This window comes from Caretta caretta, chromosome 7 (assembly GCF_965140235.1).
Source record: "Caretta caretta isolate rCarCar2 chromosome 7, rCarCar1.hap1, whole genome shotgun sequence".
In the NCBI taxonomy this organism is placed as follows: domain Eukaryota; kingdom Metazoa; phylum Chordata; order Testudines; family Cheloniidae; genus Caretta; species Caretta caretta.
Genome location: NC_134212.1, coordinates 103323809 through 103342574, shown reverse-complemented (window position 1 = coordinate 103342574; position 18766 = coordinate 103323809). Strand labels below are relative to the sequence as shown.

Sequence of the window (18766 nt, the reverse complement as noted above, 5' to 3'; positions counted from 1 at the left end):
GGCATTAGGTTTGCTACCAGTTTTTGTGGCTAGAGAGCTGACTGCCCTGGGGACTTTTCACAAACATTAACATTTGTTTGAAAATAAATTAAGCCAATAGCTCTGTCCACAGCCAATCTCCCCTAACCCTTGCCTTTTGCGATTAGTGAGTCCTTATTACATCGTTCCCCAGCCCCAGTCTCTCTCCATTTATTCAAGACGCTAATTTTAAAATGATAGGCTATTAATATGAAAATATTGTTATGCGTTAGCCCAGTATCTTAGATTCATAGAATATCAGGGTTGGAAGGGACCTCAGGAGGTCATCTCGTCCAACCCCCTGCTCAAAGCAGGACCAATCTCCCAACTAAATCATCCCAGCCAGGGCTTTGTCAAGCCTGACCTTAAAAACTTCTAAGGAAGTAGATTCCACCACCTCCCGAGGTCACTCATTCCAGTGCTTCACCACCCTCCTAGTGAAAAAGTTTTTCCTAATATCCAACCTAAACCTCCCCCACTGCAACTTGAGACCATTACTCCTTGTTCTGTCATCTGCTACCGCTGAGAACAGTCTAGATCCATCCTCTCTGGAACGCCCTTTCAGATAGTTGAAAGCAGGTATCAAATCCTCTCTCATTCTTCTCTTTCGCAGACTAAACAATCCCAGTTCCCTCAGCCTCTCCTAATAAATCATGTGCTCCAGCCCCCTAATCATTTTTGTTGCCCTCTGCTGGACGTTTTCCAATTTTTCCACATCCTTCTTATAGTGTGGGGCCCAAAACTGGACACAGTACTCCAGATGAGGCCTCACCAATGTCGAATAGAGGGGAACGATCACGTCCCTCAATCTGCTGGCAATGCCCCTACTTATACATCCCAAAATGCCATGGGCCTTCTTGGCAACAAGGGCACACTGTTAACTCATATCCAGCTTCTCGTCCACTGTAACCCCTAGGTCCTTTTCTGCAGAACTGCTGCCTAGCCATTCGGTCTCTATCTGTAGCAGCACATGGGATTCTTCCGTCCTAAGTGCAGGACTCCGCACTTGTCCTTGTTGAACCTCATCAGGTTTCTTTTGGCCCAATCCTCTAATTTGCCTAGGTCGCTCTGTATCCTATCCCTACCCTCCAGCGTATCTACCTCTCCTCCCAGTTTAGTGTCATCTGCAAACTTGCTGAGGGTGCAATCCACACCATCTTCCAGATCGTTAATGAAGATATTGAACAAAACTGGCCCGAGGACTGACCCTTGGGGCACTCCACTTGATACCGGCTGCCAACTAGACATGGAGCCATTGATCACTACCCGTTGAGCCCAACAATCTAGCCAGCTTTCTCTCCACCTTATAGTCCATTCATCCAGCCCATACTTCTTTAACTTGCTGGCAAGAATACTGTGGGAGACCATGTCAAAAGTCAAGGAACAACATGTCCACTGCTTTTCCCTCATCCACAGAGCCAGTTATCTCGTCATAGAAGGCAATTCGATTGGTCAGGCATGACTTGCCCTTGGTGAATCCACGCTGACTGTTCCCGATCACTTTCCTCTCCTCTAAGTGCTTCAGAATTGATTCCTTGAGGACATGCTCCATGATTTTTCCAGGGACTGAGGTGAGGCTGACTGTCCTGTAGTTCCCAGGATCCTCCTTTTTTAGAGATGGGCACTACATTAGCCTTTTTCCAGTCGTCTGGGACCTCCCCCATCGCCACGAGTTTTCAAAGATAATGGCCAATGGCTCTGCAATCACATCCGCCAACTCCTCTAGCACTCTCGGATGCAGAGCATCCGGCCCCATGGACTTGTGCTCATCCAGCTTTTCTAAATAGTCCCTAACCACTTCTTTCTCCACAGAGGTCTGGTCACCTCCTCCCCATGCTGTGCTGCCCAGCGCAGTAGTCTGGGAGCTGACCTTGTTCGTGAAGACAGAGGCAAAAAAAGCATTGAGTACATTAGCTTTTTTCACATCCTCTGTCACTAGGTTGCCTCCCTCATTCAGTAAGGGGCCCACACTTTCCTTGACTTTCTTCTTGTTGCTAACATACCTGAAGAAACCCTTCTTGTTACTTTTAACATCTCTTGCTAGCTACAACTCCAGGTGTGATTTGGCCTTCCTGATATCACTCCTGCATGCCCGAGCAATATTTTTATACTCATCCCTGGTCATTTGTCCAATTTTCCACTTCTTGTAAGCCTTTTTTTTTTGTGTTCAAGATCAGGAAGGATTTCACTGTTAAGCCAAGCTGGTCGCCTGCCATATTTACTATTCTTTCTACACATTGGGATGGTTTGTCCCCATAACCTCAATAAGGATGCTTTAAAATACAGCCAACTCTCCTGGACTCCTTTCCCCCTCATGTTATTCTCCCAGGGGATCCTGCCCATCAGTTCCCTGAGGTTGTGAAAGTCTGCTTTTCTGAAGTCCAGGGACCGTTCTGCTGCTCTCCTTTCTTCCTTGTGTCAGGATCCTGAACTCGACTGTCTCATGGTCACTGCCTCCCAGGTTCCCATCCACTTTAGCTTCCACTACTAATTCTTCCTGGTTTGTGAGCAGCAGGTCAAGAAGAGCTCTGCCCCTAGTTGTTCCTCCAGCACTTGCACCAGGAAAATGTCCCCTAAACTTTCCAAAAACTTCTTGGATTGTCTGTGCACTGCTGTATTGCTCTCCCAGCAGATATCAGAGAGATTGAAGTCTCCCATGAGAACCAGGGCCTGCGATCTAGTAACTTCCGTGAGTTGCTGGAAGAAAGCCTCATCCACCTTATCCCCCTGGTCCGGTGGTCTATAGCAGACTCCCACTACAACATCACCCTTCTAAACTTAATCCAGAGACTCTCAGGTTTTTCTGCAGTTTCATACCAGAGCTCTGAGCAGTCATACTGCTCTCTTACATACAGTGCAACTCCCCCACCTTTTCTGCCCTGCCTGTCCTTCCTGAACAGTTTATATCCATCCATGACAGTACTCCAGTCATCCCACCAAGTCTCTGTTGTTCCAATCACATCATAATTCCTTGACTGTGCCAGGACTTCCAGTTCTCCCTGCTTGTTTCCCAGGCTTCTTGCATTTGTATATAGGCACTTGAGATAACTTGCTGTTTGTCCTGCTTTCTTAGTATGAGGCAGGAGCCCTCCTGTCTCGCGCTCTCCTGTTCGTGCTTCCTCCTGGTATCCCACGTCCCCACTAACTCAGGGATTTGGTCTCCTTCCCCGTGTGAACCTAGTTTAAAGCCCTCCTCACTAGGTTAGCCAGCCTGCTTGCGAAGATGCTCTTCCCTCTCTTTGTTAGGTGGAGCCTGTCTCTGCCTAGCACTCCTCCTTCTTGGAACACCATTCCATGGTCAAAGAATCCAGAGAGTTCTCTCCGACACCACCTGCGTAGCCATTTGTTGACTTCCATGATTCGACGGTCTCTACCCAGGCCTTTTCCTTCCATGGGGAGGATGGATGAGAACACCACTTGCGCCTCAAACTCCTTTATCCTTCTTCCCAGAGCCACGTAGTCTGCAGTGATCCACTCAAGGTCATTCTTGTCAGTATCATTGGTGCCCACGGGTATATATTATACAAGTGTATTTTCTAAAAAGCCAAAGACGGTACAGGCTATTGGAATACATAAAAAGCTTTAAGACGTGTAGAAAATCAAGAAGCACTTAACCCAAAAATCTTTCCCCATCAGGAAAAAATATGCTATCAAAGTACATGCCACTAGAGAACAGGACAGCTTTTATTTGTGGTATTTCCTGCTAACTTCATAAATCAGAATGCCTGGAATACATGGATTTCAGAAGACTTTGGGATATTTTCTCCACACATTTCCCCCTTCTCCCCAAGCAGCTGAAGTATCAGTTATTGACAATGCTGGAGGAACCATACTGAACCATAACCAGTGGTCTTTATTCTTTATGGAAACCTTGGGTTCCTTACTAAACATGAATGGTTCTTTGGTAGTCCAAATTATCTGCATGATTACACTGATACTGAATATCCAAGTAAGATGTAGGATTTTGCATTTGTATTGCAGCCCCTGTTTCTTCAGAATAGATGATATAGGACATACTGGAGCACTGAATTTATTTACTTATTTTATCCACTGTTGTGCCATATTCTCTGTGTAAGGAATTTTGTTCTCTCTCAGGGTCCTAGATTACTCCTTTCCCTTTATAGAACCTACATTACATTTAGCAGGATTCCTGTTGCTCTGGAGGGAAACTCCTGTACGATACTTAAATTTTGTTGCTTGTTCTGTTTCTGCAGTGATTCAAAATGGAGAACTTGTACCAAAAAGTACAGAGATTGATTAGTGTTTAAAATTAGCCAATCTGTCAAAGGAACATCAAGCAGGAAAATTTTGCTGGTGAGAAATTACCAGTTGACTTCCAAGACCCACACTTTTCCAGGCCTGTGACCATTTCCAAATTTTCTACTTTAACTTCCAAGTATAACATAGAACTCTGTACAGACTGATTCTGCTTTGGGTATTCATCACATTCCTAGCTTTAAGACAATGAATATTCACTACTGTTTGAAGGAAAACGTTTTCTTTTTCTGCTGGAAATTATTCCCCTGCGAATAGAACCAAACCAATTTATGTAAGCTTGTGAGGGTCATAGTCATTGAGTTCCATCCAAAGGCTACTTTATACTTCTACTTTAGTCTGTTAGATGTCCAGCTAGTTTTATATCCTCACTTACATACTCATTTTTCTGAAGCTTGGTAGATAAATTAGATTTGTGTTTGTATTTCCCTTGTGGGGGAAACAAACAGCTAATTATCTTGGTCTTTCTTTGGCGTGGACAAAGCTCTTGGAAAATGATACCCAAACTTCTCTGTCCTCTCCCAAAAGAACTATATTAAATTGCTTCTACCTTCATTTGTCCTCAATCTGATTTGACAGAACAGTTACTGTAAGAGCATTGAAAAGATCATTTAGTCACAGTTATGTTGTTAGAGAAGTTCATTAGAGTCTTTGACAAAACATTATTGCCTTGGAATTGTATCATAAAGATGATCCAAGTGTGTCCTGTTTGATTTGCAAGAGTTATTCAAAGTCTAGAGGCTGATGCTCTTTCACCCCTTTTTATGGTTTTTTGGAGGATTTCTGTTTTTGGTTTATGCAATTTGTAGATATACTAATATTGGAAGCAGTGTGGTCAATAGGAATAAAGTGTGGGACTGAGAATGAGGATATGTGGAGTCAGTATCTTGAATAAGATACTTAACATTTCTGTGAATTTGTAGAGATTTTCAAGGAAAGTTAAGCGGGTTAGATGCCAAAATCCCTTTGGAATTCAAGGGAATTAAGTGCCCAGCTCCTTTGAAAATCCCAGCTTTCATTTCTAAAAATTGGGATGCTACTTTCTTATTTTGTAAAGCATTTTGAAGTCTAATTCTGCACAGTACTGAATATGTTGATATTCAGAAGTTAAAATCCTGATTCAGCCAGGTAGTTGGGTACATGCCTAACTCCAAGAATGCAAGCAGTACAACTGAAAGAGACAAGGTGGGTGAGAAAATATCTTTATTGGACCGACTTCTTTGTTGGTGGAAAGGGCAAGCTTTCAAGCTTCACAGAGCTCTTCTTCGGGTCTGGGGAAGGTAACCAGAGTGTCCAAGCTAAACGCAAGGTGGTACAGATGGTTAAGCATAAGGGGTTTATGCATTTTGTAGGAGACCACTTAAAATTAAGTGTGCAATTAACATCTTTGCAGTCGTAGGATAAAGGAGGCTTAGTCAGCAGCAGGATTTGTTACAAATTGTTGTAATAAGCCATAAAAGCAGTGTCTCCGTTAAGTACATGTTTTTTAGTGTCCAGGAGAGTTATGAATTTAAGCTCCTAGGCTTGTCTTTTGAAAGTGTTGTGTAGGTTTCCTTTGAGGATGAGGAATGAGAGGTCAGATATAGAGTGATCACTTTGTGAAAAGTGTTCACCCACAGGTGATAGGATGTTTTTGTGTTTTATCATTTTTCTCTGAGAGTTCATTCAAGAGCATAGTGCTTATCTTGTTTCACCCACATATTTGTTGAGGCTTTTGATGCACTGGATGACGTTCACCACATGTTGTGATAGCATATGTAGGACCTTGGATCTTGAAAAGGTATATTTTGGGGGTTACTGATCGTCATAGCAGTAGTGATAAGTCTGTAGGATTTGCATCTGTTCTGGCACGGTCTGGTGCTGCATTAAGTTACATAGGGAGTGTGTGTATGTGTATACAGTGTTTTGCAATAACCTAAAGGATGTTTTAAACTATAAATGTATTTAATTTTTGTTATGGATTTTGTTAATGACATAAAATATACAACTCAAACTCCAAGATTTGGTTTTATACTAATGATTTATCTGCTTTGTCATGGTATAACTATTTTCAGCTATTTTTCTGTAGCTTGAACTCTTTTGTAAAACAAAGCCAAGTGTCAACTGAATTATGTGAATTCTAGGTTTTTAGCTGAAAAATCAGGTGATTTCTCTATTAGAAAATTGCTTGCCAATAGAAGTTTAATAGAAAGTATACACCATTTATATGAGCTCTTACTCTTTAACTCTCATAAAAAAATGTTAATCTTTATCTCAGTGCTATATAATGGGAGCAAAGTTATTTAACATCACTTTATGGATCATTTTGTTTAATGTGTCCAAACAAAAAATTAAAAAACACACTACTTGGTGTTCATAAAAATAAATGTTTTAAACTGACAATTCGTTCATGTTCATGCAGTTTGCTGTAACAAAGTTCCCCTATGTGTTGTGGTGAGAGATTTTTGCTTGGATATTCATAAGCTGATGATGCCTGTTCAGTGCCCTCTTATAAAGATTAATACTTTATTCTCAGTGGATGTTACCCTGACATGAATCATTGTGGGATAGACCACTGCACCAGGGGAAGAACAGATGTCGAATTATTGTTTCCTGTAATCGTGTTTCATACTTGTGAGCTACCTTCAGAGCTGGCTTTTGAACAGGAGAGTTGTGATATACACTATAGATTTATTAAGGTTGCTCATTAATCAGTGTTGGGAGGTCCATGTGACAGGCAGTTTGATAAAGATTAACCTTTGCTGTTCTGTACTTTTTGATAATTTAAATGTGGATGATAAAATATTGAGAAGAATAATCAGGTTTGTAGGAAGGATGCATTTAAAGCACCACCTGCTTTGTACACCATATTATTGGAGCGCGGGTTGTGAAATAATTTGCCTGAAATGATTTCTGGATTGGTAAATCTGGGTCATACTGCCTGAAATTAGGGCTGGCTAGAAAACGTCAATTTGATTTTGTGGGAAAAATTTTAGGTTTTGAAAATGGTTTTCATTCTAATGCAGAATGAAGCGGAGACCTTTCAAAATGTTTAGTTCCATCGCGGAACTGAGAAACGTTCCTGACAAATTGGCTTTTTTTTCAATATACAGGAAAAAGCGTTGTCAACATTTTTTCAACCTCCTCTAGCTGTGATGCATGCTATGAGCAGAGGTGAAATTGTAGTCCAAAGGTAAAGAATTTTGCCTCCCAGCACAAATATTAGGTCTGCTCCTTGAATGCTGGAAGGGGAAGTGTTTATTGATACAAAAATCACTCACCCTCTAAACACTACGACTGTCAAATGCTTTTTATGTATACATTTCCCAGTGTATCCTAATCACAGTTTCCGTTTTCTTACTTTCTGATATTTATTACTTTCAGACTGCTGGAAAATAAGCTTTAGAGTGTAGAGTTATTTCTGTACAGTGTTCCCCCCCCACCCCCCCATAATTAGGTATAGGGTACCAGCAGGTCCCAGAAAGATCACATGGTGATGACCGTGATTGTAATGTACTTTTATTTGCCTATGAAAGCTATCATGTCTGGGTAGGAAATCTCCAAGTAGTATAACTAATGTTACTGTCCCAAACAAGTACAAGTATGGGAGTGAATAACTTTTTTCAGTGAAGCCTTTGAAACAAAGCTAAGGCCAAATCCAATAGCAGAGTTATCTTCTGTGAAAATTTTTGTGTGTGTGAGACTGATATTGATTGATGGTGCACCTTAGACATCTTTGACTCATTGTTTTATCTTCATGTTATATAACCTGCAAGATTTACATACTACACAGTTCATTTACTCACAGCTTGGTTCTTGGGAATGCAGAGATCCACTGAAATGATGACTGAGAAATTTTGTCAAGTCCTCTTCGCTACTTGAAAGGAGCCAGCCCTCAGAATAGAGGTTTATAATTTCAAATGGAAGTAATATGACAAATCAATTAGGTAGTTTTCCTTGTCTCTCAAAGTCAGCTTGCTTACCTTCTCTATTGATCAGTCTCAGCTCCAGGCAACGCACTCAAAGCTGATGTAACTGCAATTTTAGCTTTCCACATGCTTTCCAGATACTACATTGATCTGTGACCATTCTCTAGTAGTAGGATTTAAAAGGGACATGAAATGTGCAATCTCTAATTAAGGGCTTTTGTAATGGTACTGATTGATGCACTCAGAGGCTTCACAAAGATAAGTTAGCAGAGGCGCTGCTACCTGATTGGGGACCCTAAGCCGGAATATTCCCCTCCCCCGACCACATACTAATAATTAATAGGAGGGCCCCTTGAGCTGCTTGGGGCCCTAAAGCAATTGCTTAGTCTGCTTATGCCTAGCGCCAGTTCAGGAAGTTAGTACAGTTACTTCTCCATAGTGCCTGCCAACCGTGTGTCAGAATCCCCCTTTTACTCATTTCATTAAAAGCAGTATTCCACAACTAGTTATTATAAAAAAAAAAAAAAAAAAAAGATGCCTATTTTGAGTCTGAGGTAAATGAAGTCCTCACAATTTAATCTTATTGAATTACTTATGAATACATTACAGCAGCTAGTGTTCAAGAAGCTATTTGTTTTGCTCCTTATTAGGAGTTAAACATATTAAAGCATACTTAATCAGACCTATGACCTTATGTATAACCTCCTCCATAACAGATTTGAAAGGCTGCAACGTGTGATAGATTTTCGAAAAATCTGCAATGTATTACCTCAAAACATCTTCACAGGAAAATAAAAGTTTGGATTAATATTTATAAGAGTATTTCTTAGCAACATTTCTAATACTCTTCTTATTTAGCTGATGGCAAGATATTCTTCTGTGTCCCATATCCCTATTTTTTCATTGCCATAATCTTTAGTGAATATGTTTTAGGATCATGTATCTTAAAAACTCACAGCAGACTATTAGGTTAAATACTTATAATTCATTACCTGCCATGTAGGAGTGTTGTCCAACTTCATATTACATAAACTGTTTTCAGATACAATAAAAGATTCTGTCAATGTGCTGTTTTATTAATGTTTGTTATGCATGTATACATTTTCCTGTCTGTTAGGTAAAACAAAATCTTATTAATTTATTATAGACCCCTAAAGGTTTTGTTTGTACTTTTAAAAACTGAAATGCCGTTTTGGCCACTGGTACAGTATGTTAACTTTTTAGGCTATGTCTACACTTAAAATGCTACCGTAGCACAGCTGCAACTGTGCCACTGTAGAGCTTCAGTGTGGACATTCACTACAGCAATGGGAGGGGTTCTGCCTTCACTGCCCTGAAAGGTGGTAGCTAAGTCGACAGAAGAATTCTTTCGTTGGCCTAGTGCTGTCAATACCAGGGATTAGGTTGGCATTGCTTCGTCTCCTAAGGTGTGTGGATTTTTCACACTCTTGAGAGATGTAGCTATGCTGATGAATGTTTCAAGTGTAGACCATCCCCCTGAGCTTTCTAGTCTCTCAAAATGTGAATCTATAGGTAATACTTACCTGTAAGGTACGTAGAACCCTATAACGACAATATTTATCTGAAGCTAATTGGAAGTACTTGCTAATAATGAATGCATTATTTGAGAGACTGTAAAATATTAGCCATGCTGTTATTTAAAACAGTATTAAAACATAACCATAATACTTACCCTTTTTCATGTGAATGTGACATTTTCAGAAAAATATGCTGCCTATCTTTTTTTTTTTTAACCTAGTCCCTTGTGTAACATATGGGTATTGTGCTCAACCATTCAGGTGGAGCTCATGCTTCTGCGCATGTGTAGTTCCTCAGGGTGACCAAGGTGTGACACAAATGAGCTTTGTTGAGAGATCTCGCCACTGTTTGGCCAGAAAGATGGTGAATGTAATATTGTTTAAATTTTGGGTGTGTGAGTGGGAGAGGGCTTTGGAAAGAGATGGTTGGAAACTGTATTTGTGGCTAAAGCAGAGTAAAACGTTTCACAGAACTATCTGGATTTTCAGACATCCTATAAAATTAATATGCAGGAAGTATTGTTTGGGAAAAAAAATCCCATGCATTTCAGTACCAGGTTGCTTGCATGCATCATCAAATAGTTGAGTGATGTTGTGATACATTAGGACTTGATGTTGCCTCGTGTTGCAGTGATATCATTTTGTATGGCCAATATCATTACTTGTCCTGGAAGGAAATTCAGAAAAAGTGACAACAAATTAGTGTCAAGTATCAGGGGGTAGCCGTGTTAGTCTGTATCCATAAAAACAACAAGGACTCTGGTGGCACCTTAAAGACTAACAGATTTATTTGGGCATAAGCCTTTGTGGGTAAAAAAACACTTCTTTAGATGCATGGAGTGAAAATTACAGATGCAGGCATTATCATTCTGACACATGAAGAGAAGGGAATTACCTCGCAAGTGGAGAACTGGTGTTGACAGGGCCAATTCAATCGGGGTGAATGTAGTCCACTCCCAATAATCAGTGAGGAGGTGTCAATAGGTGAGGAGGCAAAGCTGCTTTTGTAATGAGCCAGCCATGAAAACTTATGCCTAAATAAACCAAGTAGTGTGAAGCAGCATTCTCCTCAAGGAATGTGGTGTCCTCTTTATCTGTTTTTTTTTTTTTCCATCTCTGTCCTCAGTTGAGTACCTCGAGGGCGGCCCATGTTGCTCTTTCAGCTCTGACAAGAAACATTTAGCTTTGCTACTTTTTGAGGCGGAAGGAACTGTTTCTCTCCACCACCATCTCTGCTTCTCAGTTGGGGTGGGGACACCCACAAAAATCACTGCATTGCTCCAACTCATCATTAAGGGTTCTATGTCAAGTCAGGACAGTTCCTTACTTCTTGAATACATCCTCCTTCCCCTTAAAACAAAAACATAATGAAACAACTTTCGACTCTTTTTGCAGCCTAATTTGCAGAGCACATGTTCACTGGATTGTGTCAATGCTAACTTGATAATTCTTCCTTTTGCTTGAGTGTTAAGGGAAGTTGAACAGTCCTATCCATTCAGAATGTAAAGGTGCTGTACAGTTACACATGCAAAACGGCATAACTTTTTCTTCAGTTATGCAGTGCTTTGTGCTCAGTTGTGGATGTGTCATTTGCATGATCACAATGCTTAAATACATGTACTTATAAGTAGGAGTAGTCATGTGTTTAAAGTTATGCATATGCTTAAGTTCCTTGCTGAATTGGAGGCTGGGGACAAAGCTTGTACCAATCTTTATACTTCAGGTTGTCTAAGGGAATGTCTACACTGCAATAAAAGACATGCGGCAGCAAGTCTCAAAGCCTGAGCCAACTGACTCAGTTGACCTGGGCTCTGAGACTCACTGTTGCAGGGATTTTTTTGCTGTGCTATTGACTGTCTGGTTTTTTTGTTCTTTTTTAAACTTTTGCCCAAAATTTGGTCTGGCCTTCTGTCTGCCAGGAAGTTAACTTTTTTCCTGAAAGTTTTGTTTAAAATATTCGCTCTGTTTGCAATATGATGTGTGTATACTATGAAATTATGTAAGACATACTTGTAACATTGTATCTTCATGTGCAGACTGCAGGGAGATCTTGCTGCCAATGATGACAGATCAGTTGAAGTATCATTTGGAAAGGCAGGAAGACTTGGAGGCTTGCTGCCAACTGCTTAGTAACATCCTGGAAGTCCTTTACAAGAAAGATGTGGTTAGTAACTGACGTTTATACCGATTAGCCCTTAAGAATACTACGTCTTGTGAGTGATAAGGGTGATCATGAAGTAAAGCTGGCAATGACTTCGTTTTTGTCATTTATTTTTGTTCTGAGTTTTAGCTTTCTTTTTCTTCTCCTCCTCTCTTGTGGTGTTCGGTGGTGAGGTGGTGTTTCTGATGTTTACTCTTTCACCATGTTGCTCTCTGGCTCCAAGGTTTCTCACTTATGACAACCTTTATTCTGGCCAAGAGGAAATACGGCTCCCTCTGGAGCTCATCCCATAACACCACTCCAGATATTGGTCAGATACTCACAGGAGTTGAGTATCCTTCCTCCACAGCACTTGCACCTCCTGCCAGTTGGGGAGTGTTGGATGAGTTTGGAATATGAATTCTTTAGCCTCTTCATTGCATTGATGCTTGTTTATTGGGCCTGCTTTTGGTTCTTTGGTGGTTGTTCATCAACTAAAGAGGATAAAAACTGAGTGTGCTGTTTGAAATTTGTAGCAGAAAATTTCACTAGAGGAAAAAATAGTATCTTACAAGACTCTCACTGTGAAAGAGTAGCCTTAAATGACTTGTTCAAGTTATGGGGAAAATCCAAAATGCTGGTTTGATGGTGTGAATGAACAATTTGTCAGGAATTTAAAATGTACAGAAATATTCCCACGTGATCTATGACATTTAAAAACAATCTGCGGGAAGTAGGCTGCTCTTCAGACAGCTCAGTAAATCAAAACAGTCCCCCTCTAGCCAGTTCTCTCAAGATATAACTAAATAACTTGATAGTGCTTCCTTCTGCTTGAGTATTATAGGGAAGTTAAACAGTCCTATCCATTCAGAATGTAAAGATGCTGTACAATTACACATGCAAAACTGCACAACTTTTTTGTGTTAGGCAGTGCCCTGTGCTCAGTTGTGGGTGTGTCATTTGCATGATCCCAGTTTTTTATTGACTAGACCAGGGGTTCTCAAACTGGGGGTCGGGACCCCTCAGGGAGTCAGGAGGTTATTACATGGGGGGTTGCGAGCTGTCAGCCTCCACTCCAAACCCTGCTTTGCCTCCAGCATTTATAATGGTGTTAAATATATAAAAAAGTGTTTTTAATTTATAAGTGGGGGGGGGTCGCCCTCAGAGGTGTGTTATGTGAAAGGGGTCACCAGCACAAAAGTTGGAGAACCACTAGACTAGACAGTGACTATACAAATCTCTCTCCTTTGATGGGGAGCTATACTCCATTCCGGCTATTTGCCAGCGTTAAAGGTTTTTGGACCAGAGGGTTCTGAGTCTGGATTCCTGTACATGAGCGGCATAGCTACCTACACTTTGGCCAGGGCAAGTTCCAACTTTTTAAAAAAACGTCCTTGGTAACTGCATTCTTCCAGTGATCCCGGATTCTGTGGCATCAGGAAGCAGATTACGTTAAGAAAATGAGCTTCTGTCCTGACACCACAGGAGTCCCTCCCCATTTTTTGCTGTCTGCATTTCTCTAAGCAAGCTGTACTTACTGGGTTGCAGCTCCACCACCTGCTGAGCTGAACACAGTTGAGAAGGTCTGCATGAGGGGTGGGTGCAGAGTTAGGAGCTGGCTTCTGTTATTGAGAGAGAAACAACCAACAACTGGGTGAGAGAGGGCTGCTGAGCTGCCAGATGATTGAAGCCTGTATGCAGGCAGAAAAGGGAGATGGAGGAGCTGTGGGGAAAGGAAGCAGTCCCTGGAGGTGAGAGTAGGAAAGTCCCTGCTTGTCACCAGCAGGGAGCTTGAGTGCTGCGGAACAGTAGCTGCACATACATGTACTGGAGATGAGGGATACTTTTTCACATATGCCAGCTGGAGCCTCTGGAAGTTAAATGCAACCTGGTGAACCATGGGTTATTTTTCTCACTCATTTAATAATAATAATAAAAATGCATTTCACTAGCAGGGTTGCACAGCTGTCCAACAACAGCCTACAGCATATCCTATTCGGAGAATTGTCTGGCAAAACATTTTAAATGTTGACAACCATAGAGTAGTCCCTAAAGAAAGCTGCATTAGGGCAAGGCAGGCAAGTAACTTTTAAGGAGCACGTTTACATTGTGGGAGGGGAAGCAAGTTCCCTATATTAGTATGATGCTTCCCTACCCCCAAACTTTGTGGGACTTCCTCCCCCTACGGGGTTGGGACATAGATCCCTAACATGTTCACAAAGGGCATTCACTGTCAACACCACACTTTTAATGTTTTTTAAAAAAAATCCTAGCAGATCACCTCTTAAAACCAGAATATATAAAAAACAATTGAGAATTAGTTTGAAAGGCCTTAGCTAAATTGTTTAATTTATTGGATGCACTGTTATTAAGTGTGCCATGTTTACCTTGGTCAGAGACATTTGATTTTAAATGGTGAAAAAATGTCGTTGGAAAACTAAATTGTGACCTAACCAAATGCCATAAACACTGCGTTTTTTTCCCCTAAGGATTTGCTTTTTTTTTTTTAAAGTACTCTCTGTAATTGACTTTCAGTAGCAGCAGTAATAAAAAGTCTATTTTCTTTGTGCAGTCTTTGCTTTTAACAAAGACTGTTTTTCATCTTGTTGAGCAGTAGTTGTGAGGAGTTATAATTGATTTGGTTCCAACAGGATAGATGGATTTAATAACAAGCATCAATATTTGAGTTGTATTGATTGTCTTTTGGTGATAGTTTCCACTAGATTATCCTTTCTCTCCAGGGACCAACACAGCGCCATGTCCAGATAATCATGGAAAAGCTACTGAGGACAGTCAATAGAACAGTCATTTCCATGGGACGCGATTCAGAGCTCATTGTAAGTTTCTCTTGACATAAACTTAAGTATTTTTATCACAACCTCTTGCACCTCACATAATACAGGATTTAAATCCCAGGTGGTAAAAAGCAATCAAAACCTCCTGTAACTCTCTTGTGTGTTCAGTAAACTGTAAAGTTTTGGATTATAATTTTTGTGTGGCTTATAATAGGAGGAGAAAGGTCCTATTTAAATTGTCAGTGATCAAATGATGAATTTAATTGGGTTTGTTTAACCAAAACTAATTTTATTTTTTGCAATTACAAGATTTTAACTTGCTAAAAATGTTGTGTAAATTAAAAAAAAACTTTGGTTGTTGACATGTAAATTGGACTGGAGGCTTTATTCTGCCAACATTTACTCACATTGTGGTTGTTCAGTTGGGGTAATGACTCCCATAGGCATACTGATTTTAAATAAGTGAAGGATTGCAGAATATGGCCCTGGCAATTACAACTTTCATAATGAAACAGAGGCTTTGATGTGTGCCCATGCAAGTCCTGAGAAATAATATGGTTATTCCAAGATTATCCATTTAAGAATACACTGACATAACTTAATATTAGAAGAGATTAACTCTTGTTGAGTTTTGCTCAACTTTATATTTAACAAAGTTTGTTACCTTTTAAAATATTTTGTTTATTGGACCACTTAAATATTCTGCATCAGAAATTTGGCTTCAGTGGAGCTACACTGGTTTGTATCAGCTGAAGATATGGGCCTTTATTAACTTTTTTTTAAAAAATCTGTAAATGTGTGTCACTATTTGCAGCATATATGCACACAATGTACTTAATTGGTGTAAAAGCTTGCATTTTAGGTGAACGTTATTCATTTAAAGTTCTGTATCATTCTGAAAAAAATATTTTGGTGGAAACCTGGAAAGAGAGATCATGAAATGTTTCCTGCCAATCTGCACACTTTAATGGCTTTGACTCTCTTCTTAAAACTTCTTCCCTTACCTCTTCCTTCTCTGTACTGTATTACATCATTTATAAAAAATCAAAATTGAGAAAGTTCTGAATTAACTCTCTCCTCTCTTCCTCTAATTCCATATTATTCCTTTACCCTCTCACTGTGATCTCTCTCTTCGTCCTTCTAGGCTCTCAGTCCGTCCCCTGGACACCATCCTCTCTCATTCTCTGTCCTCCACTCTTCATCATCTGTAATGGTGTTTGTATCCCTAAGAATGATAAAAACCTTCTCTTACTCCTAATTCTCTCTCCAGCTATCATCTTGGCACTTGCTTTCCCACTTCCAACAACATACTGTCGGTTAATGATTTTGTACCCCTCCCACCCCAAAATGACAAGGATTAATCCTTGAGTAAGTAAAGTAGCTATGATTCTTATGGAAGAAAAACTTAACATTGAGAAAGCAGACAAAAGTAATTAGGTTTGAATTGTGTGTGTTTGTATATAATAAAATATATAGACAGTAGAATGCAGACAAAATATTGTGATTGTTTCTGTAGGTTAAATTGTTTGTAGAAATATAGCTTGATGTATTTATCAAAATTCCTTAATTTTATTTCCCCTCTGCTAAACTGTGATGATGTCTGTATATTTGAAATGATACAAAACCACAACAGGATATTTTCTGAAGCATTACGTTAGTAGACCCATAGTTAGTTTTCCCCCTTTTTAACTGCAGCATAATGTATTTGAAAGTTTAAGTCTTGCACATATATATTTTTAACTAAGTGCAATTGTATTAAAAATGCACACTGTGAACATGAATGTAGCCTGAAAGCATTACATCTGAACACACTGTAATTATTTAATGAATACTGACAGCATCAGGAATTTTTAAGAGGGCACTTACTATTTAAAATTCAGTGCATTTCTAAAAGCATCTCTTGGTAATCAACCAATAATGATTCACTTTTGTGGTGTCAATAAAGTAGTAAGATGGAAATGAAACTGATACTTAGTATGCATAACCTTACCCTTCTTGGATCAGCATCAGATTGAGATTTATGCATTACATTTTTTTGACTTGAAAGTTGCACCTAGAATTTAGATTAGAGAATAGATCATAGCAGAACAAATAGAAGGAAAAACAGTTTCTGGACAAAGAACTATAAAGGAGGATAGTTTAGGTAATGGCTTTTTTTTAAAGTAATGTATCACAAATCATATATATTCATTTCTTACATAAAATTGCTATACAGGTGTTACAGTAGTTGAATCTAAATCATTTTTTCACCTTGAAAAAATGACTATATATTTCACCTCTTATTTAAAATGTATTGCACTGATAATAATATGGAATTTGCATATTATGTATTTGCAAAGATATTGGAAGTTTTTTGGTGATGCTTGCTTCTTCTTTAAAAGAAGGAAATATGTTCATTATGATACAAATTTACATCTTGATTCTGTAAATATTCGCTCCTGAGTGGTTCTGCTTGAGTAGCCCCAATGAATACAATGGAACTAGATGTCTGAACAAGGATTTGTAGGGTTGGGCCCAATACGACAAAAGTTAATCAAATAACATTGGTTTCGCATTATGCATTCTTTTCATAATTTGGTTTAAAGATCAGTGGGATTTTTATTTGGTATTCTTTATGCACTGTAATGGGTGCTTTTTATGTATAAATATCCAACACGGTGTTCTTTTGTTGGTGCTTTTAATTTGCATAGATTATACTCTTTACACACATTTCCAACTTCTGAACTGTGCACAAGTATGCAGTATGCCTCAAAGTGTGTGTGTGTCTGTACTTGAGAGCCTAGCATTTTGGACGTCAACAGGGGATTTTAACAGAATTCACATATTCAAGGTAGAATGGAGTTGCCTTGAAACAGAGGGAGTAAAGGTATATTGATGGTTATTTTGTTAAATACAGTGTGTTTTCTGATCACAGGATAAAGATCATCAGTAGGACATGAAATTCATAGATAAGCACTAATATAACGTGCAAAATATTCGCTGTTGCAAGAGGATATATAATTCAAGAGTCTAGTTATGAAACTATAAATAATTTAATACTTCAATAGTCAGCTTTTTTGACTATTCAAAAAGATTGATTTTTCTCTGTTTTATAACTTATGGATGTGATTTAAAACCTTTATTACTGTTATGACAATTGTTAAATTGATTCAACAAAAGTATTGATAATAGATGGTTCTGTTGTATATAATGGGCCCAGATACCTATGTCTAACATGGGATACGCTGTCACGTACAATATGTCACAAACTTGCATTCCACATGTGAGCACAGTAACAAATTTTAGAGATCAGAACATTTTAATTTTTTGTGTGTGAAATTTAAAATTTGCAAAGATTCCTGGAAACCTCAGGACCCCCAAAACCCTCCCTTCAATTATTGTTTTTTACCATTTTTATCCTAAATGTGTTTTTGCTATAAAAGCTAAATCTATTTTTGATCATTTAGTTTTCTCTCTAGGATTTTTTTTTTCTCCCCCAGCCTTCACCAGGGTTTGAAAACCTTCAGACACCTAGTGAGAATGAAGCTCACTAGCCGGATGCTAGTATGAAAGGCAAGGTGGTTCCTTGCCAGTGAAGTGAACAGTAATGACGTCATGAGGACGTCTGCCTTCCCTCACCACTCTTGGCTACTAGGAAGGAGATACAGAGTTTGGGCTCATAGGAATTCTAAGGATTCTCCATACTCTTCAAGGCCATGTGTCACCACCATTGCAAACCTTCTGGCTAATGCTTGTAAAGAGTTCCCTTTAATTAGCTAGATGGTAACTTCATGAATGATATGAGGCACTCTTCCTCTCTTAGTATTTGAATAGGCTGAAAGGGCTACTTCCATCAAAGAATTTGCTTATATAATTAAAATCTCTTTACTTTATTTTTGAATACTCTGTTGTTCAAGATTAGGAACATAAATATTCTTTATTAGATAGAAATACTTTTAATTCCTAAAAGACAAATATCTCTTTAAATAAGATTGGGGAAAATTTAGCTCTAAAAAAACAAAAGAAAAAAAGAAAAAAAACCCCACAAAAACAAACAAAACTTGGAAGCAATAGATGAAGGTCAGGTTTAGAATAGTTATTTCTGGCCAAGTC

At 39.2% G+C, this 18766-nt stretch overlaps 1 protein-coding gene across 2 annotated transcripts in view; it reads left to right on the top strand.

The window, feature by feature from the left end:
* DOCK1 (dedicator of cytokinesis 1) overlaps positions 1 to 18766 on the top strand; it is a 563486-nt gene that overhangs the window by 146556 nt on the left and 398164 nt on the right. For both annotated transcript variants that reach the window (XM_048857028.2, XM_048857026.2), the window contains exons 26-27: positions 11776 to 11903; positions 14621 to 14716. In XM_048857028.2, coding sequence (XP_048712985.1) covers positions 11776 to 11903; positions 14621 to 14716 — 224 coding nt within the window. The remainder of the gene's footprint in view (positions 1 to 11775; positions 11904 to 14620; positions 14717 to 18766) is intronic.